This window comes from Tenrec ecaudatus, chromosome 1 (genome assembly GCF_050624435.1).
Source record: "Tenrec ecaudatus isolate mTenEca1 chromosome 1, mTenEca1.hap1, whole genome shotgun sequence".
Lineage (NCBI taxonomy): Eukaryota > Metazoa > Chordata > Mammalia > Afrosoricida > Tenrecidae > Tenrec > Tenrec ecaudatus.
In genome coordinates, this window is record NC_134530.1 from 25,364,986 (window position 1) to 25,391,752 (window position 26,767).

Genomic DNA, 26,767 nt, shown 5'->3' on the forward strand with positions numbered 1-26,767 from the left:
GGACGCCAGGCGAAAACACACGGGAGGGACAATCCTGGGCTGCTTTTTCCAGGTATGGAACGCATCGAAAGAATAAAACGCTGACTGGACTTTTGACTTCCCCATTAAAAAATAAAAAGAAAGAAAAAGCAGCTCTCAGAGAATCAGGGATCCCTGGGCGTCCACAGGAGCCCTGCTGGTGAATGGGCTAGACGCTGGGCTGTGATCCGCATGGCCAATAGTTTGAAAGCACCAGCAGCTCTGAAGGAGAAAGACTGGGCTTTTGACTCCCATCAACAGTTGCAGTCTCAGACACACACAGGGGTCCTCTGTGAGCCAGCACGGACTCAGTGGCAGTGAGTTTGGTTTGCCTTGGGTAGTGCACAGGGTTAAGTGCTGGACTGCCAATGGAAAGGGCTCTGGTCTGAGTCCAATCGAAGGAGCTTTGAAAGAAAGTCCTGGCGATCTATTTCCAAAAGATCACAGTGGTCGCAAACAAAACCTCATTGAACAAAATTCTGCTTCGACAAACCTGAACTCGCCAAGAGTCAGAAGCAACTCTACAGCAACTGATGGCACGGTAGCCCCCAAACTCCCACTGCTGTGGAGCGGGATCCGATTCAGAGCGACTGTAGGGTAGGGTAGAACTGCTCCCTAGAGCTTCCAAAGCTGCCAATCTCTCTAGGATCAGAAAACCCCACCTTTCTCCCAAGGATCAGCTGTGGGTGCGAACTGCTGACGTGGCCCAGCACATAGCCCATGATGTGTTCCAATGCTGAGTAAGGAATTCAGAGAGTAGCCCTGGGGCTGGGTGGGGTGAGATCCTGACCACTTGGGCCCCCACTTCCCACCTAAGAGTTTAGGAAAACCCATCTCGGTCAAATGGGAAGTGACTGGAAGCCACACAGACATTCTAAGCAAATAGGCAGAGTAGCTACCCTGCTGACCAGGAAGGCGCCTTGTTAAAAAAATCATTTTATTGGGGGCTCATATCACAATCCGTACATACATCCATTGTATAAAGCACATTTGTACATTCGTTACCCTCATCATTCTCAAAACATTTGCTCTCCGCGTAAACCCCTGGCATCAGCTCATTTTCCCCACTCTCTCCCCGCTCCCCCCTCCCTCATGAACCCTTGATAATTTAGAAATTATTATTGTTTTGTCATATCTTTCACTGTTCGACGTCTCCCTTCACCCACTTTCCTGTTGTCCGTCCCCCAGGGAGGAGGCATATGTAGATCCCTGAAATCGGTTCCCCCTTCCCACCCCACCCTCCCTCCACCCTAGGAAGGCACCTTTAAAAATTCACCAAGCGTTGAAGAGCCAACATTATTTGCAAGATGGTAAAAGTCCTGCAAGAACAGAGGCATGGAAACGTGAAAGGTGCAGATGATTTAACAGCAGCCAGAAGGTTGGGGGTTCTAATCCACCCAGCAACAGCTCAAGACACACAGGAGGCCTGCAGACCTGCTTCCATAAAGTCTCAGCCCCAACACCTCAGGAGCAGTTCTCTGTCACACCAGGGCTGCTAGGTCACACACCCACAACAAAACCCAAGTCAACAAGTGAAACAGGAGCTCACTGGGTCGCCTGAAGATTCAAAGAGACCGCTGAAAAACAGCTATATGGTAAATAAAAGGGAGAAAATGGTAAAGGAAGACTGACTGAGAAGACAAGTCTCTTAGTCTGGGTAGACTCGGGAAACAAATCCAGGGAGACTCGTGTGTGTAAGGAAGAGGTTTACATACAAGAGCAATTGAACATTGAGAAAACGTCCCAGCCCAGTCCAGATCAGGTCCGTAAGTCCGATATTAGCCCATGTGTCTGGTACCAATCTCTAAAGCCCTCTTCAGCCTCACGAAACACATGCAATGATGCTGAATGCAGGAAGATCACAGGCCAGTGGGTGATGATTCTTGTGGATCCAGCGGCAGTGGAGGCATCTCAGCCCTGGCAGGAGTCTCCCGTTCTCCAGCTCTGAGGGCATGAGTGTAGCGCCGTGTGTCTTGTCAGCTGCAATGTCTCCCAGGGAGTGAGTCAAGAGAGTCTCTCCTGGTTCCAAGGAGGAAATAACAGGAGTTCCCAGAATCCTCAGAAGGCCATGCCCACACAAAGGCCTCATCGGCTATGACCGCTTGACAGACTAGACTCCACCCCCTCACTCCCATTCCCAATTGACACCAGATTATGCAACTACCACAGTAAGTCCAAAGGAAAGATGGCCCACTGATGCCCAAAGCGGAGAAGCGAATGTCCTTCACCCTCTTGCACCCTCAGATGAGGCCACAGCTCACCCTCACTCCTACCGTGAACGCTGCAGAGGGCTGCGCGTCAGCCCCTCGCCCCCAGCAGCGCCTCAGACTGGCCCTCAACACCACAGGCAACAGTCCTGCCCCAGTCCTGAGATCACCAAGGAAATACCAGCCCCTCTAGCTCACCCCAGAAAAGAAATTCTTGTTATCTACCCTTTGTCATGCCCTCCGGCTCAGCAAGCCCACAGAACCCCAGCTTCTCACCCTGCCGACGCCCCAATGCTGACCATGCCCAGCTCCTCCCAGAGCCCTGCTCCAGCTGCGGGCCAAGCAGAAAGGGCTGCTGCGTGCTGAGGACCCTGGGGGAGGAACCTGGCTTGGGTGGGTATGTCTGGCTGCCTGATGGATGCCCTGAACCCCAGTAGGCCTGCATCCTTACACCCCAGCCTGTGTCGGTTTTCTGTTAAGCAACCAGTCAGTAGTGCTTTGTTGATTCTTCATTGCGGGGGAGACCCCCGACCCTGGGCCTGGAGGGGCATTCCGGAAAGGGGGGTGGAACAACGAACTGTCTTCCTAGTGAAAGGCAGGAAACACCAAGAGCTGCGGGCCAGGGCTTTGGGGTGAGCGGGGCAACAGTTTGGTCCTGGCGCAGCAGTGTAAGAAGCTTCTGAGCTGCCTTGGAGAGTGACCATGTCAGAAGGCAGCCACGCACAGACACAGAATGTTCAGTGACCCGGCTGGCAGTGGCGGACGCTGGACTCGCTCCCTGAGCCCCACAACAGGGCGGGAGTCAGTAGGTCCTGGTTCTTTTCCCATTTTTTGCAGGTGAGGGAACTGGAGCCTGACAAGGTCCACGACTCCTGAGGGGCTGAGCAGGGGTCCCCCAGGCAAGCCGAGGGCACCTCAGCGGCAAAGCAGAGGTGCTTCCTTCAGCAGTTTATTTCCTGGGGAGGCCCCCACCCCACCCCCTGCAGGGAGGTGGCCCATGCGCTCCTGGCTGACCTGTGGCAGGCAGGAACTGGAGCTGGGAACGGGAAGGAGGCAGAGAGGTAGAAGCAGCAGCAAAGCGGTGACAAGGAAGGGGCCACGGTGTGCCCTGCCACCCTAGGAGGAGGGCAGTGCTGTCCTCTGCCAGTCGGAGGGGAAGTCATCCGAGACCCTGTGGGCAGGGGCCCTCGGCATTGCCTCTGCAACCCAAGAAACCCTGGGCCTGACCCTATTAGGGAGTTCCTGCAAGTGCCCCCTCTCTGGGCAGGAGGCCAAGGCTTCGAGTCAGATCCGAACCCTTCCAGGTCTGCCCACCCAACAGTCCCACAGCACTGGAGTCCGAGCCTGCACAGGGAAGGCATGGGCAGAGGAGCGGCCTCCCATAACTGCCCAGCCCAGCCCTGGGGCCTGACTACGCCCCGAGCTGGGAGAAGGGGGCCGGGGTTGTGGCCTCAGAGGCAACCAGGTCCAGGCACCTCAGCCTGAGCACTGCCGCTGCCTGCCTTCCACTGGCAGAAGACCTGAATGTGGTGACAGGTGGGCAGGAGTCCAGCGAGGCGCCAGGCCTCCACAGACATGGATGAGTGTTGCTGGAGTTGGCACCCCTCCCACTGCCACCCCCGGCTGTCTAGACATGTTGCAGCACCCCAACCTCCCTCCCCTGGGGAAATGAGTCACTCCTCAGAGCCTGCCGCCCCCAGCTGCTGGCTCAGGGTCACCCACTGCCTGCCTGCCAGCGGCTGGAGGGCAGCTCAAGGACAGTGCGGGGTGAGGGGGGGGCTGGAGGGCTGATTTGGGATGGGGATGGCAGCTCCACGCACTGGATGCATTCAGGGCTCAGCCTCATCACCCGGTCCACCCCACCTCTGGCAGCTGCTGGGGGGAGTGGGGAGAGCTGGGGAGGCCCCCTCCCAGAGCCACCTAATTGTTGCCTGTCGAAGCTCAAGTGGGTCACCATGAGACTGGGCTATTTCTAACTGCAGCAGGTGCGGGCCCCCACTCCCAGCTGACAGCAGGCAGTGTAGATGCTGTGGATTTCTTTTTCAAGGTCGGTGGGCAGACGGGCAGCAGGCCACTGCAATGCACCAGCCAGAAACTGCTGCCAAGGGCCCGGGTAGCACCTACTTGGGGTCTGCCCTGACCTCAGCAGGTCCGGCTACCCTGCTGATGCTCAAGGGACCTTTAGGGGAGCAAGTTCACCTCTTCCCTCGTTCACCAACCACCTCTTCCTCCCACCTCCCAAATAAACACACACAACAGCGCTTTTGGTCCGAGATGATGATGCCTTTAAGACATGGTGCCAAGCTCACAGTTGGTCAGCGCCACCATGATGGGGCAGGCAGAGCAGAGATAACAGGAGGTGGGGAGTGGGTGCTGGGGGGCACCTGCCAGGGCTAGTGGTCGCTAGGGTGGGGGGTGGGGTTGGTTAGCCACAGTGACTCCAGGAAGCGTGAGGGTCAAGTCCAGGTGATCAGAGAGGGGGTTCACGGAGAGCTGAGCAATGCTGCTCTCCCTCGCCGTGCTGGGGTCTGCCTGGAAGGGCTGGAAGGGGCAAGACCAGCCTGTGCCCATGGTGTGGGCAGGCAGCCTCGTTGGGATCCTGTCCCCCAGCCCCGGGAGGGGGTGTGGTGGTGCTGTCAGCTAGTGGTCAGAGGTTTCCTGGTAGGTGAGGCCTGGAGTCCAGTCCACAGAAGGGACCACCTGGGCCCAGCTGCTATCAACTCCTCTGCGGTCTAGGTCCGTGCAGCCTTCCAAATCCGGGGCCCATCTCCCCGGTGACCTGCCCCAGCCCACCCACAGTGGCAAGGCCTAGTTGAAGGTGACCCACGGGAAAAGGGCGCCAGCCCCGGAGCTCCGGCTTTCTGCAGGTCAGGAGCACTCACTCTGGATGTGGCAGGGCCCCTGGCCCTGCAGGCTACAGCCTGGCTGCTGGCTTCTCCGATACCAGAGCAGGAAGCACCCAGGACTCTGCTCTCCCCTGGCCTGGCTCAGGACAATGGGGCTGCCGAGTACTTTGGAAGGGCAACCCCGGTACACACCAGTCAGCGAATTGCAGGCCCACAGACCCCCTAGGATAACAGGGTGCTGGGCTCTGACCTGGAGAATGGGTGAGGGGCCTGAGTACTAAGGCACAAAGCAAACCCAAGCTCATTGGGGTAGGAAGGTGGGGTATGGGGGGTGGGACAGGCTCTGAGGGGGCACCCCCAGCCTGCAAAGCACACAGTGTCCAAGCAGTGATGGTGGCGTGGCTCTTCCAACTTGGCACAGGCTGCAGGAGTGGGGTGACAACCCAGGTTGACAATGGCTCTTGCTGAACGGGGCCACGTGTCCTGGCCGCCCCTTAAAGGCCTCTGGAGAAGGGGTCGAGCCCCGTACGTGGCTGCACCGCAGCCTGGGCCCGAGGGCCAGTCCTGAGCTGGACTCTGAAAACATGCCTGCCTGGCTGGTTAGGTCCCGTGATGATAGACCCCGGGGGTTGTAAACCAGTCAGTCCTCGTCCAAGTCCAGCGGGCGCCGGATGGAATCCTAAGGTGGGCGTGGGAACCAGGAGGGCAGGGCAGGCGGATCGAAGGGCCCGGGGCTCTGGGAAGCACTCCGACGGCAGGCTGGTCCCGCGGATCACGGCTGCCGGCGCGGACCGGGGCGCCCAAAGGCCGGGTGCATGAGGTTCTCGGTGATGTAGGCCACCAGCAGGCAGATGACCACGAGCATGACGCAGATGGAGCCGCCCACCGCCGTCATAGCCACGACGATCTCCCGCATGCCGGCCGGCTCGGCGGCGAACTCCACGCACTCAGCGGGCGCGAGTGGCGGCGGCGTGGCGGGCGCGGGGGGCGCCCCGGGCGCGGCGCGCAGCGGCAGCGGCTGCAGGCACAGGCGGTAGCGCACGCCGTCATGCACGTCGGGCAGCAGGTAGTCGCGGCACGAGGCGCCGAGCAGCACGCGCTCGCACGGGAAGCGCGTGTAGGCGCCGCGCCACGAGCAGTTGAGCGCGAAGCCGCGCAGGAGGCGCGCCTCGGCCGGCGCCAGACGCCACTGCAGCAGGACGCTCCGGTTGCGCAGGACGCTGGCGCGCAGCGAGTGGCCGGCCGAGCCGTGCGCCGCGCAGCCGGGCGCCTGGCAGCGGAAGCCGCGCGCGGGGCTGCGGAAGCACAGGCGGCCGCCGCCCGCCTCGGGGCCTTCGGGCAGCACCTTGTACGGGCACCACGGCGCGTCGGCGGCCGGCTCCCAGGCCGGCGGGGACGGCGGCGGGGCGGCGCAGGGCGGCGGCGCGCAGGCGGCCAGCAGCAGCAGCGGCAGCAGCGGCGGCGGCAGCGCGGGCCGCGGTGGGCGGCGGGCCGGGGCGCGCATCTTGCGGCGGCGGCGGGGCTGGGCCGAGCGCGCCTCCGCGCTCGCCGGGCTCGCCGTGCCCTGGCCGCCGCCGCTCCGACCCGCCCCCGCGCCCGGTGCGCGCTCGGACCCGGCGGCGGCGGCAGCGGCGGCGGGGCGAGGAGGCGGGGCCGCCCCTCGCCCCGCCCCCCTTAACCCTCTCCCGGCCGCTGGTCTGTGGGTGCCCGCCTCGCCCGCCCCTTGCGGCGCGCGGGTCCTTTGCAAGACCGTACAACCGTGGGGAGCAGGTGGGCAAGGGGCCCGGGACCCCTAGTGTGGAGACGACCGGCCTGGTGGCGGGTGGGGCAAAGACTGCAGGACTCACGGTTCTCGTTGCGTGGGGGGTGTGGAGGGCCGAAGTTTTCCCGGGCGCTTGGAGTGCGGTTCCCAAGCGCAGCTCCGAGACCGCCCTGGCCGCAACCGAGGGGGTTGGGACAGCGGAGAGCCGAAGGCTTTGGGTCGCACTCCGGTACCCTCCTTTGAGGGTCCCAGCAAATGAGGGTCCTGCCTGCCTCTTCTCCTGCAGGGAGGTGCATGCTTGTTTGGGGGAGCCAGGGCGGGAACATTTGTGGCTCTTCAGCTTGGAGACAACTTGATTCACCTCACTGCACCCCTGGGGCAGGCAAATCTGGGAACAGCTGGGCGGGGACCCTGGCTCTCTGCTCTGCCCCATTGCCTGGATGAGCGGTGTCTGGCTGGGAACAGTCCTCTAAACAAGGCCCTTGGGGAGCCCTCTTGATGCTGGGAGTGGGGCAGAGCTAGACAAGGGGGCAGCTGCCCCAAAGCCCAGTTCAGATAGGACTGTACCGCTGGCCGGAAAGGAAGGGTGTTAAATTCCCACCCCCACTACTTGTTCCCAGGCCTGCTTTCTGATCCCTGCCGCCTAGCACCCAGAACACTTCCAGGGGACCGCAGCCAACCCTGCCTGAGCTACCTGGAAATGACCCTTAGCCCCCACGTGCAGGGGCTAAGCTGGGAAGGGAGTAGGGCTCCCATGGCCTTCCTGCTGGCACTGCCAGCCCCCTGGCCCTGGGCACCTTCAGTTGATCTTGCCTAGGGGAGGGAGAGAGGGGACTGGCTGGACTCACCCTACTTGGAAGGCCCTTTGCTGAGCTCACCAACTCCTGGTCATTTGGAAAAACCCAGGACCAGAAGCTCACACACCACTCTCACCAGCCCCCCCCCCCCATGCTTGGCAGGGTCTGCTGAAGCCTCTGTCTCTAGTGGAAAGTACCATTCCCAGCCCCTCTGTCATTCATCCCTGAGGATGGGCCTCAGGAACTCCCCCAAAAGAACAAATGATGGGACCCCTCAGTTGCCATAGAAACTCTGGGGGGTTGGCTGGCTTTCACACCATCCGGCTTGCAGCCCCCCCTGGCCACCTACCCCAAGGGGGGAAGACCAGTGTCCAGAGGACTGAGTGAGAGGTTCTCACTCTGAAAGCCCAGTCTATTTGCTACAATGGCCTCTAGGCCAGAAAGCAGCTGGGGGCTGGTTTGCCAGCTCTATTACAGGGAGAAGAGCAGTGGGAACAGGGAGTTGTCATGCTTCACACCCAGCTGGGCAGAAATCCAATTAGATCCAGCCAGGGCCTCCAGCGGGAGTCTGCTAGACCCAGTCAGGGCCTCCCCAGGGTGTCTGACTGCCCTGACCCCAATTCCTGGGGCTTGTACCAACTGCCTGGGTGTGCTGGCATCCCCTTCCTGGATCCTGAGGGGCCAACTGGTGGTTGAGGGCTCTGCTCCCTTGCCTGGGCACGTCCTTGGTCATGGTATCTCACCAGCCTCTGGCTAAGAGAGGGGAAGGGAGGTGGAGAAGCTGTGCCCAGGCCCCTGTACCAGCAGCAGGAGAGGGGGAGGCCCGACGCAGAGAAGTCTTACTTCCCACCTGCCGGGTTTCTGGGCTGAGGAAGCAAATGCTTTGCTGTCCCCAAAGATCCCGAGGAAGCCACCCACACCTCCCTTGTCCTGTCGGGCGCCTCATCCATGCTTGCCCACCTGCCTCTGCAGCAGCACCTTCGGGGGTCCAACAGGAACCAGAAGCCCCCCGGGACACCCTAAGAGAGAGCCCAGTCTCAGGGCTTGGGTCCTGTGAAGGTGCTGGAGCCCCCAATACACCCGCACACACAGCAGTCTAAGGAAAAGCTGAGGGTATGTACCTTCTTGGCCCAGAGACCAAGCCCCCTCCCCTGGCCCCACCAGGAAACAAGCTCTCCAACACCATCCACCTGGTGGGGGGCGGGGAGTCCCACAGGCAGGCCCTGCTGGAGGGTAAGAAGTAACTGGGTTCAGAAGCATTTAGAGTTGCTGTTATTCCTGCCCTGTGAGGGGCCAGGACCAGGAGGAGTCCCACAAGCTGCAGGACCCCAGGCTGTCCCTCCCAGGCCTCACACCTGGGACCTCCAGGGCTGTCCCCACCTTCCTAGCTCCTCTGTAGGGCCTGCTGGAACACTGCTTTAGAAGGTGGGAGGCATCGGACATTGCTGCCCAGGCCAAGCCAAATGGCTGCCTGCCCGTGCCTCACTGGGCACAGAGTGCCTTGGGAATCGCTAGCTGAAGCTGGCATCTTAGGGAGCCCTCTGTCCCAGGCTGGAGTGGCTTCAGGGCTGGGGCTTGGGCCTTTCTCTTCCTAGGGACCTTTGGTGTGGGTGGGGGTGGGGGGCGGTTGGCAAAGTAGGGATAGTGACACAGCTCGGGAAGTAGAAGGGCCAGGTCACCGAGGGGTCCTCACACCACCCCAGGAAAACCCAGCCCCACTCAGACTCAGCCTGTTCTGGCAACAGAATGCAGCGCAGCAGATGAAGGGGTGGGGGATAAAGGCAGTGGCTGTCAAGGAGGCCAAGGTTAAGTCCTCCCCCAGCCCCCCCCTGCTCCAGAGGCCGAGCCTGGCCTGTGGTGCTCTCCCTCCCAGCACAAAGGTGATATGGGCAGGAAAGCCAAGACCAGACCAGGGCCCTCTGTGGGCCCTGCCTCCATGGGACAAGCTGATGTCCAGCCCTGCCTACCTCTGCCAGACCCCCCAATCTGCTCCCAGCCCCGTGGCCTCAGGCACACAGCACCCCTCCCCCACCCCCATTCACGCGGCCTCTGTCCTTGTCCTTCTGGTAAAGAACACGGTGTCTCTGACCACTGTGTCATTGTGGGGTGACATGGACGGTCACCACCAGTCCTATTGCAGAGGTGGTCCTGGGGAGGGGGCGGAGGAGCACCACTGCAGGACCTGATGCTCTTACCAGGTGGGTAGCAGACCTTCACCCCCCACCCCCAGCCTCTTCACCCTTAGTGGCTGCCCACTGCTCCTTCAATGAGGCAGACCCAGAGGCGTGCAGCGACTCCCCGAATCCCAGGCTCCTTTGCTCCTGGGGAGAGCAACATCCTCACTCCCAGGCCCATCCCCTCAGCCAGCCTGGCTCCCCCTTCTCTGCCACAAGGGTCAGAAGCCCAAGGACCCAAGATTGGCCATCCCAGACTTCCGGCTGGGAAGCCAAACTACAGGTCACGCTAGCTCTGCGCCTGGGCTCCCAGCTCCTGCCTCTCAAGCCTGGGGAAGCACCCCTTGCCCACCTAGTGGCCTCTGGCTCCAGGTCTGCTCCAAATGCCGGTGGCCAGCTCCCCTGTCACCCTCAGGAGGCTGTGACTACCTTCTATCTGGCTTGGGCTTCCCCAGGACAAAGGATCCTGGGGCGCAGCAATTAAAGTGCTCGGCTGCTAACCACAAGATGGGCAGCTCAACTCCACCAGCCCTCCACAGGGGGAAGCGGTGACAGTCGCTTCGGCAAAGATTAGTGGCCTGGGAACCCCCAGGAGGGAGTTCTGCTCTGTCCTGCAGTCACGGGCTGCACTCAGTAGCTTGCCTTGAGTCCCAATGAATAGGGTGAGTGTCTGGTAAGACCAGGAGCCCACGAGCATGAGCCTGCTGCCACCTTCTTCCGCTACAAAATGGGTCTGTCCTTGGTCGGAGGCAAGGTGGGAGGTATGCGAAGGCCACCCCCAAAGGGCTGGCAGAATCGCAGCGGGCAGGTGTAGAGGGCTCCAGCTCCGACTCATCTTCCCCCTGCACTACCGGCACAGAAGAGCCCCATGCCCTGGAGCGCCAAGGCCGCATCTACAGGAGTACCTCGCCAGGGCATGCCCCCGTGGACCTGCTGCAAAGAGGGGCCACCCTCTATTCTGCTGTCCACCAAGTGCTTAACCACGGTGTCCCCAGGACTCCTGCGTGGGCTCAATAGCAGCCCCCAAAATATTTGTCCTCTGGACAGTCTCAGATGCAGTTAAAGATCACAGGAGTTTAAGTTGGGCCCTCAGTCCCAGGACAGGTGTCCCCATGAGAGACAAGGGGAGGGCATTTTGACAGACAGAGTGAAGGCCTTATGCAGGGAGAGCGTGGAGAGAGGCAGCCGTGGAAGCTACGAGGGAAGCATGGAACGGACTTTCCAGGGAGCCTGCCGGTCCTGTGACATCCTGACTCTGGGCCAGACAGCAAAGTTCTGATGCTTGAAGCTCCTGGTTCATTTGGGGTCCTTTGTTCGGGTGGCCCTGCAAGACAGGTACAGCAGGGAAGGCACCTTCACCTCCAGAGGACCCACCTTCCCCGCAGGGACAAACCAGAGCCTTTCTGTGAGGACAAGGGACCCAGGCAAGCCATTGCCACCAATGGACAGACAGCTGGTCTGAAGATGGGGCCTGTCAGGGGCCTGTCTAGGCCTCTGCTATGGGCAGGGGGGGCCTCAGCAGTGGCCATCGCTAGCCACCTGGGGGAGGGGTGTCCATGTTGATGGACTCAATTAGCAATGACCAGGGCAGGGGAAAGAAGCCGCCTGCAACCCACAGGATGTTCATCACGCCCCCTGTCCACAGCTGCTCTTACTGCGCGGGCCAGGAACTTGAAATGTGCCCCAAATATGGAGACAAAAGCCCGAGGGCCCCGCCAGGGTATCTGTAAAGGAGTTGATTGGGGGTGTTCCCTAGGAGACAAGTCGCCCACAGCAGCAGGACCGGTTCAATTCTCTGCCCCCTCCAGAGGGAGGCAGGGGGGTTCCGATGGTGATGGACACAGCGGTGACCTTGGACTTCAGACGTGACAAGGGTGTCCCACGAGAAGCTACATAGGCGTTATTTCACAAACAAGTGAACTAGCTGAAAGCACAGGGTGACCATGTCCGGCTTGGTGAAAACTATTCCCCCTTGCCACTGGCGCAAGATGTGACTTTTAGGTCTAAGATGAGCCAGACCCAAACCATGATATTTTCCCATCGCTTCATATGCATGTGAAAGTTGGACATTGCATAAGGGAGGCTGAAGCAGAATAGATGCATTTGAAATTTGGTGCTGGAGGCACCTACTGAGAGTGCCACGGTCCACAGAAAGGACGGCCAAGTCTGTATGGGAAGAATACAGCCAGAGCGCTCCTTAGAGACAAGGATGGCCCAGCTTCATCGTACACACTTTGGACACATTGCCAGGAGAGACCAGTCCCTGGAGAAGGACGATACTTGGTAAAGTGGAGGGTTGTCAGGGAAACAGAGCTCAACAAGCAAAGGCCCAGAGGGCGCCATTGTATGGGGGTGACACAGAAGGATGAAAGTCACAGAGGGCAGAGAAAATAGGAGAGCGAACAAGATAAAGGCGTCTGACACATTGCATGGTGGCGTGCTCACCTCAGCCCCCTTTAATGGTCCACGTAGGACTGGGAGAAGCCAGAGAGCCAACCTTTACTGTCTTGGGACATGTGTAGGTAGCCTTAAGACATGCTTATTCAGTAGTTACATGCATCACAAGGTGGGTGGTCTCTACATTAAGGTCCCTGAGCTCACAGGTGAGGAAACCTAATACCTGCATTGGGGGAAGGTCCAAGGGGGGTTGGCAGGAAGAGAGAAAAGGCTGTCTGCTCCTCTAGGGAGATATAACCAGCCATGTGCTCACTTTAAGGCAGCGTGACTGTTAGGGGAGAGTCTGTGGGAATGACATTTAAAGCAGGATCGTGTACTTGGACTTGACCTCTCACTTACCAAAGTGGAGGCTTTCCTACCGTGGAAGACTAGCTTTCCAGACTCCCTCTGGTGTGAGTTAGGGAGGAGAGTCCTCGTCCTCTTTCCCTCAGTGGTAGTTTCCCGCAGAAGTTGGGGGTGGGGGTGGGAGAGGAAGGTCCTTCACGAGATACAGTGGCCACAACAGTGGACTCGGCCGTGGGGACGGTGGTGAGGGTGGCCGGGACCACAGTGCTTCTTTCTGGTGTGCTGAAGGTCGCTGTGGGTCGACCCAGCGGAGGGCGCCTGCCAGCAACAGGGAAGAACAAATCAGTCCTGTGGCACATCTGCACGGTGGTGTCTCACGGCATTGGCTGCAGTTCTGAAGGCGTGGCAGACAGCCTTCTCCCACCAGGGAGCCACCCTTCTAGAAATGTCCCTCCTGGAAGAGGAAGGCTAATGATAACCCACTTGAGGACAAGGCCGGCAGCATCAGTCCAAAAGCAAAGTGGGAGAGGGTCTAGCGCGTGGGTTCTCAACCTGTGGGTCGTGACCCCTTTGGGGTCGCCTAGGACCATCGGAAAACACATACATATTTCACAAGTTATAATTACATATTGTTTTGTGATTAAGCACTATGCTTGAATTATGTTCAATATTTAACAGTGAAAATACATCCTGCGTATCAGATATTTCCATGATGATTCATCACAGGAGCAAAACGACGGTGATGAAGTAGCCACGAAAATAATGTTCTGGTTAGGGGAGGGGGTCACCACCACACAAGGAGCTGTATGGAAGGGCTGCGGGGTTAGGAAGGTCGAGACCCACTCCCCCAGAGCTTTATTCTGCCTTCGCAACAAAATGGTAGCTTTACTCACAACGCCCCAAGCCACTGTTGTCACCACTTGCGGGGAAGCTACTAGAAGGACTCCAATAGAAGGCGGAGACTCTCCTGGTACCTAGATCACCTTCCTTGGACTCAGACTCTCAGATAGGAGCCCACCATGCCTCCTGGTTGCAGTTAGGAGAGAGTGTTTGCCTCTGGGATGGCTTTGGTTGGTTGGTACCGGAACAGCCCAGGCTAGAGAAACCCATCTCTGTCCGTTTTGAGCCTGGGTAGAACCCCTTGGGTGGCCCTGTCCCCTTCCATATCATCCTCCCCGACAGTGGGCGGGACTCCTCGTTCCCACTGGCCCTGGGGGGTGGCACTGAATGGCAGCCATTCAAGGAGTGAACCTTGCCTACTGCAATGTGTCACTCGATCTCTTGACTGCTGCGTCCATGGGCATTGATTGGGGATCCAAGCAAGACAAAACCCTTGACACCGTCAACCTCGTCTCCACTGACCACGAGGTGACCTCCTGGTTTACTTGGGAAGACTGGGGTCTTCTTGACATTGAGCTGTCCTCCGTACTGAAGGCTGCAACCCTGGATCTCCACCAGCAGGGCCTGCAAGTCCTCATTCTCCGCAGCAAGGCTGTGCCATCCGCACACTGCAGGTTGTTAAGCCTCCTCCAATCCGGATGTCACATTGTCTTCATAGAATCCAGCGTCGCTGATGGTTTGCTCAGCACACAGATCGAATAAAGTGAGAGGATGCGGGATTCCCTCGTTCTGTTCGCACAACTGCCTCTTGATCCGTGTGCCAGTTCTGCAGGATCACAAGCAACCATTCTGGAATTCCCATTCTTTCTATCCACAGTTTATTTGGCCCACGCAGTCGAATGCTTTTTCATAGTCAGTGAAAACACAAGAAAACGTCTTTCTGGTATCCTCTGCTTGGGACCAAGACCCATCAGACAGTAGCAAGGATATCCCTGGCTCCCAGTCCGCTCCTGAATCCGGCCTAGATTCTGTCAGCGACCTGCTGCAACCGTTGTTGGATGATCTTGTTGTTCTCACGTGCCAACAAGTCGGTTCTAACTCACAGTGGAACCAAACAAAGCACTTCCTGGTCCCGTGCCACCTCGCACTCATTGCTGTGCTTCAGCCCACTCGGAAACATTACACGCTGCAGTATATGCAGAATGTGTTGGACGGTATTGTTAACATCACACGCAGGGGGAGCACCAGCGCCGAGTGTTTGAGGCCTCCGTCTGCACTATCAGAGGCTGAGGCCAGAAACCACGAGACAGAGCGGAGGAGCAGAGCCGAAACGATGAGACTCTAAGGCAGAGCAGTGGGTCGGCCTCCTGGCCCTGGAGGCAGAGGCCAAGCGACCATGTGGCTGAAAGACTAGAGAGAAACTTCACCGCTGGCTGAGGAGAGGGTGGGAGGGGACCTTAGCAAAGCAAAGTGGAAGTAGGCTTGTTCTTCCCTTCCGGAGCTGGTTGCCAGTTTCAAACTGCTGACCTTGTGGTTCACAGCCCAACGTGTAACCACAATGCCTCCAGAACACCTGGTCATAACCTTACTGACTTGTGGTGACCAGTTAATGTCCCTAATAAGCCCCCTTGATTGTGAAAAAAACAAAACAAAGCAAAAACACCCAAGTAAAATTTTGCCGAACATAATTTAAAAAGCAGCTACAGCCTTGCTGACGAAGAAGTTCCCCAAGATTCCCAAGAGAACGTGGAGGGAGGGACCTCACGCTGATGCCGGATGGATCTCGGCTGAAAGTAGAGAGCCTCTGGGAGGGGTTGCCTGTGCTTCATTGACCATGCGGGGGTATCTGACTGTGTGGATACTCACAAATGATGGGCAGTGTTGCCAAGAACAGGAGTTCCAGACCACTTGGCGCCCCCAAGGAGCCTGAACGCAGACCACGAGGTCCTCGGTCACGGGAACAGAAGCAGGGGACACTGCGTCGTTTGAACCTTTCGTCACATTTATTCCACGTGTGGGCAGAGCAAACAACCCGAGAAGCTGGGTAGCTGAAGAAGTCTGTGGCATGGGCACTACAGGAAGGAGCAGAAAAGAGCTACAATGTGCAGAGGATGTGACTCTGCTTGCAGAAAGCAAGTTGAACTTGAAGCCCTCCGTGATAAAGATCAAAGACTCCAGGAAAAAATCCTCACCATGGGACCAATAAGCAACTCAACACAGAATCAATTGAAGGGAATTGATCTACATGTATAGTTCAGTCCAGATGCAGACCAACAGGAACGAACACGGATTCCCAGTGGTCCATTCAACATCAAGTTCAGCCTCACTCTACCCTTCCTGTGTTTCTCTCTCCCTGGCCCCACCCCCAGGGAACCCACCAACCAGGCATCACTGCTTTTGGGGAGGCCTCCTGTCTCCTTCCTTAAGTTCCTTCTGCACATTCCACAGGCTTCCATGGTTTCATGGGGAAGCCTTTCAGGCTGACCCACTACGCTGCTGACCATGAGACTCTCCTTCTCGCTTAGCCTGCTCGAGTACTCCATTGTGTAATTCTCCAGATGGCAGAACCTGGGCCACCAGTCATCCTTGCATGGACACCCACCCATGGTGACCCCACGGGTGCAAGAGCAGGACCGAGCTCTGTAGACTTTCTGATGCTGGAGGTCTTGTGGAAGCGGATTGCCAGGCCTTTCTTCCAAGGCATATGTGGGGAGACTCCAAGGACCAAACTTCCGGTAAGTAGCCAAATATGTCACCATGTATGCCACTCTGGGCTCACATATACCACGTAATAAAAGTCTGTCCAGTAAACTGCCTCTGTGCTCTTCAGCTGCTCAATACCATGTGCCACCAGGAGCCCCACCCTTGTCAATTCCTTGTGCTGGCTTTGACAGATCATTACACACAGCAAGTACGTAAGGGTGTCTGTCTCACTGTCCCCATTCTTATTCTGTTTCTTTTTTTTAAAGAGATCATTTTATTGGGGGCTCTTCCAGCTCTAATCACAATTCATACATCCATTGTATCAAGCATACTTGTACATGGGTTGCCATTATCATTTTCTAAACATTTACTTTTTTTTTGGTTGCTATTTCCTTGATTTTAAAAATTTACTTTCTATTTGAGCCCTTGGTATCAGCTCCTCTTTTTTCCCTCCCTCCGCCCCTTGTGACCCTTGATAAATTATAAGTTATTATTATTTTCATATCTTACACTGTCCACTGTCCACTGTCTCCCTTTGCCGGTGTTTTTGTTGTTCGTCCCCCTTGGGTGTGGGGGGGTGTCCCCATTCTTATGACCCTGGCGTGCTAACTACTCGCTCCTCCACTGGTCTGTGTGCTCCCCTCAACAAAACGCCGTGGAGATGTACTCAGAGATGCGTCTTACTGAGGCTCAAGGTTTGCTTTCCATCTTCCCACCTTAATCAGTGCTGCAAAAAAAAACCCTTGGACATACATTTTTCTGCCCGTGTTTAAATACAAAACTGTGTGAGTCTGGGTACATTAGAGAAACAAATCCACAGAAACTCATGTATAAGAGAGTTTCATATAAAGGGTAAGTGCACATCAAGAAAACACCCCAACCCAGTGCTGCCCAAGTCCACAAGTCCAACATTAACCCATTAACCTATATGTCTGACACCAGTTCACAAAGTCCTCCTCCATCTCACAAAACAGATGCAATGATGCCGACTGCAGGAGGAAAGCCGAGTCAGTGAATGTGTAAGCGTCTCAGCGCTGGCAAGGGTCTCCACACGGCTGCTCCAGCACCCAGGGCTGCATCGGGGTAGGTCCATGTGGCTTCTCCTCAGGGATATCTGGCAGGAAGTGAAGCCTTGCCAGCTGAAGCAGGGAACTGGCTAAGGCAGCTGCACCCTGGTCCCACCATCAGAAAGCAAGATACCCGAGAGCTAGAAAGGGGAGGGTCACTGAGCCATTTATCCCTCCACCCTTCAATTAGCCCCAAATGTGTTTATTGGCCAGGTTGGCACAGTAAACTAAGGACCTCAAAAAACGACACTGAAAAGGCCAGGTCCAAGGGGATGCACCAGGAGAGAGGGGAGTCTTTCCTCTCCCATCTAGACTTCCTCTTGGAAACCACGAGGGCAGTTCTGCCCTGTGGCATGGACTCGATGGCAGTGAGGGAAGGATGTGCCCAGTGTCATTTTCATGTTGTGGCTGTTAGCTGCCAGGGAGCTGGCCTCCAATCACATCTAGCCCCCCTGGCCCCTTCCCTTCTGATCTTTGTTTCAAAGCACTTGTTAGCTAGAGTCCTTGATCTTCGTCAGCAAGTACTTCAAGTCTTCTTCCTTCTAGAAACCAAGGTGGCGGCATCTACATATTGTTCGTGAGTCTTACTTTAGTCTGGATGCCACCATCTTCTCTGTGGGTAGACTCAGATGACCAAGCTTTCAGTAAACAACCAAGCACTTAACCTTTTATGCCACTCTGGGCTCACATATACCATGTGATAAAGTCTGCCCAGTAAAATTTCTCTGTTCTCTTCAGCTGCTTAATCCCATGTGCCATCAGGAGACCCACCCTTGTCAGTTCCTTGTGTTGGCTTTGACAAATAATTACTCTGGTAGTTACATAATCTGGTGTCAATTTGGGACTTGAGAGGATTAAGAGTGAAGGGGTAGAGTCTAGTCTCTCAATCAGGTGATAGCCAACGAGGCCTCTGTGTGGGTGTGGCCTTCTCCTGAGAATTCTGGGAAATCCATACTTCCTCCTTGGAGGCGGGAGACACTTCTTTCTCTCTGCCCCTCCCTGGGAGACATAGCAGCTGACAAGACACATGGAGCTACACTAGTGTCCTAAGCTGGAGAAGCCACGTGGACCTACCCTGATGTAACCAGACCTCTGAAGCCGGAGAGGCCACAGAGAGACCCCTGCCAGCACTGGAGGTCTGACCGTTTCTACTCGATGTACTCCTACAACCATTTAAAAATTACCTTCAACCTAGAACCCCTCCCTGGGGGACGAATAACGGAAAAGTGGGTGAGAGGCGACGGAGGACGTTGTAAGATATGGAAAATATAATCTAAAACTTATCAGTGGTTCGTGAGAGAGGCTGAGGGAGGGAGGGGGAAGAAATGGGGAGCTGATATCAGGGGCTCAAGTGGGAAGAGAATGGTTTGAAAATGATGATGGCAGCATATGTGCAAATATGCTTGACACACTGGAGGAATGTATGGATTGTGATAAGAGATGTAAGCGCCCCAATACAAGTATTTTAAAAAGAAATAAGTAAAAATTACCTTCGGCTGCATTTTACTTGCCTGTGATCTTAATGATATTGTTAGGTACTTTCTACATTCTATTGGAACACGAAAATATATTTCTTCCAGTCAGTTGATCAGGCCTCTCTCTTCCAAAATGAACCTTGGTTCGGCCTATTTCCTTACTCATGACATTTCATACATCTGAGTACGATCCTGGGTTTTTGGTCACTGCTGTACGGTAATGCCCTCCTGGTCCAGCTATGTTGTGTCTTGGGAGTTGATTTTTCCTTGCCCCGAGTGACATGCCATCAGCTCTATGTACCACATTTTCCTCACCCTCTCATCCATTGATGGACATTTGGGCTCCGTCCATCTTCTGTTTCTGGGGCTTGTTCTGTGATGAGCCCAGGTGAGCGGACGTGCACTCCTGGTGTTTCTATTGGGTCCTGTGGGAGCGATTAGGTGTTGGGAGTGGAACTGCTGGGTCTTAAGAGAGCTCGGCCTCAGTTTTTCTGAGGAAAACTGGACAGTTTCCCACAAAGGCTGTGCTTTTCCCCTCCCCACCAGCAATGGATCCGGGGCCCGACTTCTGCATATCCCCTCCACCGCTTACTGTTCCCCTGTTTGTGTGGGTTGTAGGCCACTCGAGTGAACCGACTGGGTGTCGGTGAGCTTGGAGCTTTGGGGTGGGAGGGAAGTGGTATGTCATGATGCTACAGCAGGTCCCATGGGATGAGTTGTCCCGAGATTGCCAGGGCTTGATTCTGAATCTCCTCTTGTGGACTCAAGCCAAGCACATGCACTGTTTGCACCACCCCAGACCCAAAGCCCATGGTGTCTCCCCAACGCCTACGCATGTGCAACAGAGGCGAATTGCCTTTCTTCGGCGGTGCCGCAGGGTCGGTTTGAACCGGCAACCTTTCTGCACCATCTCATTGATAGTCACAGAACCCCTATGGAGGGTCGGCACCGTCTTGGTGGCAGTGGGACGACTAACGCCCGTGACCTGGCGTATCTCGTGGATTCGCAGGCACAGAGGCTGGTCCAGCTTCACTCCCCGGCGCGTGCGCCTTGCGAGTCCGAATTGCCTGCGCGGCAGCGAGTGTGTGGCGTCTTTCGCCGTCTGCTGGACACATGGGATATTGCCGCGCTGATGGCCACTTCCAGCCCCCGGCCCATTTCAGCAATGCGCTCGGTGCGCTCGCTTGAAAGAAATAGAGTTGTCACCGTTCTTTTTAAAAAGCTTGTATTTTTTTTCCTGGCCTTCACTGTGAATGTCCTCGCTCATTTTATCTCCGGTGATGGTAAGCCTTTTCCTGAGTGACCTGTGTTGGCCCAGCCTCTTGCTTGTAGTAATAATACGCACGGGAAATACTTCTCCCACCCGGTAGGTAACCTTTTCTTTTAGCTGCCTGGAGTGGTTTGCCATTGCCAAAACCGCCCTATTCTTACGGAATTAAAGGTATCGGCCTTGATATATGGCTTCTGGATTCGGAGTCACGCCTTCCCCAAATCCAGGCTGCCATTCTCCACTGGGTTCTCCTGGGACTGTCGGGCATTATTTATTCTACATTTGATTTTGATTGACTAGGAATTTTCACGAGGGAGCCCTGGTGGGGTAGTGGATTGCGTACACTTTGGGCTGTCAACCGCCGGGTCAGCAGTTCAAAGCCACGCCTCATTAGAAAGATGAAGCTTTCTACGTCCATAAAGAGAAGAGTTGGCGTAGTTTAAAAAAAAAAAAGATGGCATGGTGGTTCCGGGTCGGGCTCCAAACAGCAAGGTGAACAGTTCAAAACCGCCTGCCACTCCTTGGGGGAAAGACGAGGCTTTCTTCTCTAAAGAGCGGACAGTCTTTGAAACTCGCCGGGACAGGTCTACTCTGCCCTGAGGGTCCTATGAGTTGGGAAGAGTTGCAGTCTCTGCTCTGTCCTGCAGGGCTTGCTGTAAGTCAGAATCTGCTGGAGGGCGGTGAGTTCGGGGCATGTTCAGTGCTGTAAGGTGCCAGCATGAGACTCAACTTTATTTTCTGGGTAGTCTCTTTTCCTCAGTCATTCCTGTCCGCATCGAATGCTAACTCCCACCCGGCTGTCTGCGGGTGCTGTTTGAGGACACTGACCTCTCTCGATGGACCCCACCGTTTTAAGGATGAGGTTCTGGAACATGCTTTAGCATCCAGAGGGCGATTTCCTTATTCAGGAATGTTTTTGGTGGTCTTGCTTTGTTAATACATGGATCGCCCCCTCTCCCCTTTTGGTAAAACTAAAAAATTTTTTCTCGTTTTATTTATTTTTAATCATTTTATTGGGGGGCTCGTAAAACTCTTATCATAATCCATACATACATCTATTGTGTCAAGCACATATGTACATTTGTTGCCATCGCCATTCTCAAAACATTTGCCTTCTACTTGAGTCCTTAATATCTGCTGCTCATTTCCCCCCTCCCACCCCACTCCCCCCTACCTCATGAACCCATCATCATTCACAAATTATTATTATTTTGTCATATATTACACTGTCTGACGTCTCCCCCTGCCCTCTTCTCTGCTGTCGCTCCCCCAGGGAGGAGGCTACACGTAGATTCCTGTAATCAGTTCCCCATTTCTACCCTACATTCTCTCCACCCTCCAGGCATCGCCACTCTCATTACTGGTTCTGGAGGAGTCCTCTGTCCTGGATTCCCTGTATTTCCAGTTGCTATCTGTACCTATGTACATCCTCTGGTCTAGCCAGATTTGCAAGGTAGAATTGGGATCATGATAGTGGGGAGGAGGAAGTATTTAAGAACTAGAGGAAAGTTATATGTTTCATCATTGCTACCCTGCACCCTGCCTGGTTCATCTCCTCCCCACAACCTCTCAGTAAGGGGTGTCCGGTTGACTACCATTGGGCTTTGAGTCTCCACCCTGAACTCACCTACATTTTCAATGATATGATTTTTTTGTTCCTTGATACCTGATCCCTTTGACAGCTCGTGGTCACACAGGCTGGTGTGTTTCTTCCATGTGGGCAATAAAGCTAAATTTTATTGAGGTATAATTATTAAAAATAAAATGCACCCTAGTTGAGTATACAGGGCCACACGTTTTTTAAAAATCATTTTGTTGGGGGCTCTTACAGCTCTTATCACAATGCATCCATTGTGTCAGGAACATTTGTCCATATGGTGCCATCATCATTTTCAAAACATTTTCTTTCTGCTTAAGCCCTTAGTCTCAGCTCGTTTTTCCCTCCCACCCTCCCTCATGAACCCTTGATAATTTATCATTTTATTTTCCATGAGGCCACACGTTTTGACAAATGTGTACATCAGTGTTGCCATACCTCAATCAAGATGCAAATACCTCTGCCCCCTCACAGAGTCCCTCAGATCCTGCCTGGGCCATCTTTCCCAGCTTTGGACCATTAAAGCGGCAGACAAACGGAATCCACTTAGGTACATTCTCTGCAGCCAGCGTCTGTTGACTCAGTGAACTGTGGAGATTAGCAGGGCCTTACGCCTTTTATTGTGGAGTTGTAACATTTTGTTTTGTTGCACAAGGCCTGGCCATGGGGAGGGGGGACTGACAGCAAAGGTCAGTCTCTATCTACTAGGTCTGTACAAAGTCTGTTTAGACATGCCCCTGTTGACGGGTGACTGGCACAGCTGGATAAGCTGTTTTGAGCAGCCAGGCCCGAGGATCTTGGCAAACTAACTGGAAGGGGAAATAGCACACAGGTGTTGGGGCTCAGGTTTCAGGCATCCCTGCCTCAGTCCTCTTTTTCTCTCCTTTCTTTTCACCCAGGGCCCCAATCAGAATGGATTGTTGGTGTTTTTAGTAGAAGTTAGACATCAAAAGTTCTTTTTGTTGGTGTTTTTAGTAGAAGTTAGAAACCAAAAGTTCTTTTTAAATGAAGTCAGCTCTGTGTTTTTTTTTGGAAATCCGCACTGCACCTTCTGAGACCCCTAAAAGAAAATATGGGGGACATTGGCTCAGGGACACCCCCCTGCCAGATAGTAACATCCAACTCTTAAGTCAGCAAGCTCGGTATTAGAAAGAACAGGGGAGGGGGACAGACCTGTGTTTCCTACACCCGAAAAATCACCTTGGGAAGCAGCAGGAATCTAGACTCGCAATATACAAAGTGCCTTAGATGTGACGGTGTGCTTCACAGCCCAGCGCCCGGTTGATGGCCTAGCAAGCCGGTGGCGTGGTGAGCATCTTCAAGGCAGTTTGATGGGGGCAGTGTCAGCTGCAGAGGGACACGTAAGGTAAGGTTGAAATCAGAACCTGTATTGACACCCAGTCTGACTTTCCCACGTAGCCTTATGGGAGTGAATGTAGGGGGTTGGCCACATAGGATTTGCAAGGCTGATCAGTATGAACAATGACCTACTTTTATAGTCGATTGTATTTTCCCCTAGAGGCTTTCTAGTGGTGAAAAATAAGCATTACCTTTCAAGGATTTCAAAACCTTGCTTAAAATAACGAAGAGCAGGTGCTAGGTGTGTCCTCACCCATCGGAAAGGTACTAGTGGCCCCAAGGGACTTGACTTCACCACCTAGCATTCCCAGCATGGGAATCTCAAGGTTAAAGCCACTCCCTTGTTGCCCTCACGCCCTGACGTCCTCTTGCCATCATTTTGGGATAGCACGCGTGTCAGTGCCCCGGATGAAGTAGCATTGTTAGGATTCTCAGGTGGGAAATACCTCGGTTCTCGGCTTCGCCTGAGACAGAACTCATGCGGAAGCCTGGTTTGTGATCCAAGTGGGTTTTTATAAAGGGCAGAAAAAGTTCCCGTTGTTACAGTCACTGTACATGGGCAGCCTCGGGGAACTGCAACACCCACACAAGTGGCAGCCTGAAGTTGAGAGGAGAGAGAGAGACAGAGACCGTGGAGCGGCTAGAAAACGCGCGCTGTGGTCTGCAGGTTCTGGCCTTTGGGCCTTCCGGCTAGGAGGCATGGCCAACGTTCCTGGTTGACCCCATTGGCTGGATGAAGCCCACCTGGCCTAGGTTGGGCCCACTCAGGTGTGCTGCCTTCCTGACTCAAGGGCCTGAATTTGGAGGATGCTCAGGAGACACACCTGGTCCCTGCTCTAGCTACCTAACAGCCACAGATCCAGGTGTCTATTACCCCAGAAACGGAGGCTCGGGATCGACCGACTTGTCACTCTGTGGATGTGAGCGTCAGTGCTATGGTACAGACCAAGGCATGTTGTTAGGGGGCCACCCAGCTTCACTTCACTGGAAGAGAGCCCTCTTGCCACGTACGTTCTTCAGAAAGGGAGCAATGGAAGCACTCTCGGTCTTGTTTCCCTCTAGGAACCTGCGGGGTCACGGGATACGATTTGATAGAAAGGCACGGGCTTGCCTTGGCCTCATACCTCTCCAGCATGGGGTCAGGACAGAAGGTTCCAAGAGAGTTCTCTTGCCTTACAGATGCCCAAGCAAGAGCCAACTGAACAAAAGAGCTGGACCCAATTCACCCCTTTGTAAATCTCAAAGAAGAAAGAAAAACCAAGAGAAACCCAACTTCAGTGACTTTGAGGCGAAGACAGCCAAGCACTGTGTCAGCCCCAGGAAAGGGGTAGGTTTTCAGTACAGACACACACACACACACACACGTACGTTTGCAAGGCTGCGGAAAGTACACATCACAGTGCTTCTCAGAAAGGAAATCAGACCCTAACACGCCATCAGGTGGCGGGACTGCATGGTGGTCTGCTCTGGAGTGCAGGTGACAGCTCAGAGCTGGAGAGGAATGTGGAGTCTCTACGTGGGGTGGTTGGTGAAGGTCAGTGGCAGGGGAGCACCCCCCTGTTGACAGCACCAGAGTCCAGCAGGGGCCATGTGTGGCCACAGCCAGTGGCTCTGGGAGGCCTTGTCCTCCGGCTTCCCATCTCGTCTCTAGATACTGATTTTGAAATCCAGGTGATCTCTTCCATCAATATTCTCTTTTCTTCTGATCCTGATCAAGCTTTTTTTTTTTTTAACATCTTTTTGACACTGGGAAAGAATAGAATAACTTCAGAATGTTATCTATGCTTTATCTTTATCCTGCAGTTTGGGCTATCGTACCACTTTTGAAAATTGCCAGCAGGGTGATAAGTAAATTTGTTTCTAAGCGGGGCAGTAGGCCAAATACATCTGGGAGTCTGTGACATAGCCAATATTCTTTGCCAATGCCGCAGTTCACCCATATGAATTCTTCTCGGTCTTCCTTTTCAGTTATCCAACTTTCTCATTGTAAAGATTGAAAAGATGTCATGGAATGAGTAAATCAGGCTTAGGGGGGAAAAACTGCAATCCCAATGCTCCTTAAAAGTGAGTATGGCAAGACGTAGCCTCGCTTACCTTGGGCACACCACCATCAGGAAAGACCCGTCCCTCGAGAAGAACACCTTGTTGGGTCCCATCAAGAGCCAACCCACATGAAGGAACGTCTCCATGCGATGGGCCATCCAGTCGTTACCAGCATCGACTCAGACCTATTGATGGTCACGGGAACGGCACGGGGCCGCACACGATTTCCTTCTGTCGTACGAAGGCTCACCATGAGTTGCAGATGACTCGATAGCAAGGAACAATAGCTTTCTAAGGACTTTGCTTTGAAAACCGAGTTTCAGGTCATCCTCTTGCATTTCCTGAAGGCTTTGATGTCAACACAGAAAACATACAAGAAGCACCTTATTTCGAGTTTGACTTTAATTGTTTCCTGTTGGGTTTCCGGGTTTGTGAAGCACAGGAGGCGTGGATGCAGAGTGGTACGGACACATGGTTTATAGGTGATGCAGTGCGGGAGGGGGGACAGGGGGGCTAGTAATAGGGAGGAAAGGGGGGTTTCGGGAGTAAACAGTGAAGACAGGAGGGGAAGGGGAGCCCTGGAACTGATTGCGATTGCACAACTCATCTGAAAGGCAACTGAATCATGGGGGGGGGGGGGTTTCTAAAATGGATGTGGCAATGATTGTACAATTCTTCTTGATATGATTGAACAACTGAACTATTTAATTGTATGATATGTAAATTATGTGCCAATAAACCTGTTGGAGGAAAACAGGAAAATATACGAGAGATTGTTGATACTTTGCCCAAGTACAGACTAGCTATCACTCATCTCCCTACGTGTTTGTTTGGCAGATAGCACAAATGTGATTTCAGCAGATTCTGCTTCTTCATCTTTTTTTTTTTTTTTTTTAAGCATTCTGGTTTTATTTCTTTTTAAAAAACGTTTTATTAGGGTCTACTACAACTCTTATCACAATCCATACATACATCAATTGTATAAAGCACATCTGTACATTCTTTGCCCTCATCATTTTCAAAGCATTTGCTCTCCTCTTAAGTCCTTGCATCAGGTCCTCTTTTTTAAATTTTCCCTTCCCCCCCCTGCTCCTCCCCCGCTTCTTATCAGAGAAAACAGAAACCGGTTAAAGGTCGTTCTTTTTTTGTTGTTTGTTTACATTTTATTAGGGGCTCATACAACTCTTATCACAATCCATACATATACATACATCAATTGTATAAAGCACATCCATACATTCTTGGCCCTAATCATTTTCAAAGCATTTGCTCTCCACTTAAGCCCTTTGCATCAGGTCCTCTTTTTTTTCCCCCTTCCTCCCCGCTCCTCACTCCCTCATGAGTCCTTGATAATTTACAGATTGTTATTTGGTCATATCTTGCCCTATCTGGACTCTCTCTTCCCCCCTTCTCTGCTGTCCGTCTCCCAGGGAGGAGGTCACATGTGGATCCTTGTAATCGGTTCCCCCTTTCCAACCCACTCACCCTCTACTCTCCCAGTATCGCTCCTCACACCCCTGGTCCTGAAGGTATCATCGACCCTGGATTCCCTGTGCCTCCAGCTCCCATATGCACCAGTGTACAACCTCTGCCCTATCCAGTCCTGTAAGGTAGAATTCGGATCATGGTAGTTGGAGGAGGAAGCATCCAGGATCTGGGGGAAAGCTGTGTTCTTCATCGGTGCTACATTGCACCCTGACTGACCCATCTCCTCTCCTAAACCTCTCTGTGAGGGGATCTCCAGTGGCCGACAAATGGGCTTTGGGTCTCCACTCTGCACTTCCCCCTTCATTCACTATGGTGTATATATATATATATATATATATATATATATATATATTTGCATGATGCCTTATACCTGGTCCCT

General features: G+C 54.4%; 1 protein-coding gene across 1 annotated transcript; it reads right to left on the reverse strand.

Annotated features, from left to right (window-relative positions):
• Positions 1-4,487: 4,487 nt before the first annotated feature.
• Positions 4,488-25,058, reverse strand: FNDC10 (fibronectin type III domain containing 10). Its single transcript, XM_075557509.1, has 2 exons — positions 24,952-25,058; positions 4,488-6,810 (listed from the first exon to the last, which is right to left on the reverse strand). Exons 1-2 carry the CDS (start codon positions 25,056-25,058, stop codon positions 5,844-5,846), a joined length of 1,074 nt encoding a protein of 357 aa, XP_075413624.1. The 3' UTR covers positions 4,488-5,843.
• Positions 25,059-26,767: the final 1,709 nt, after the last annotated feature.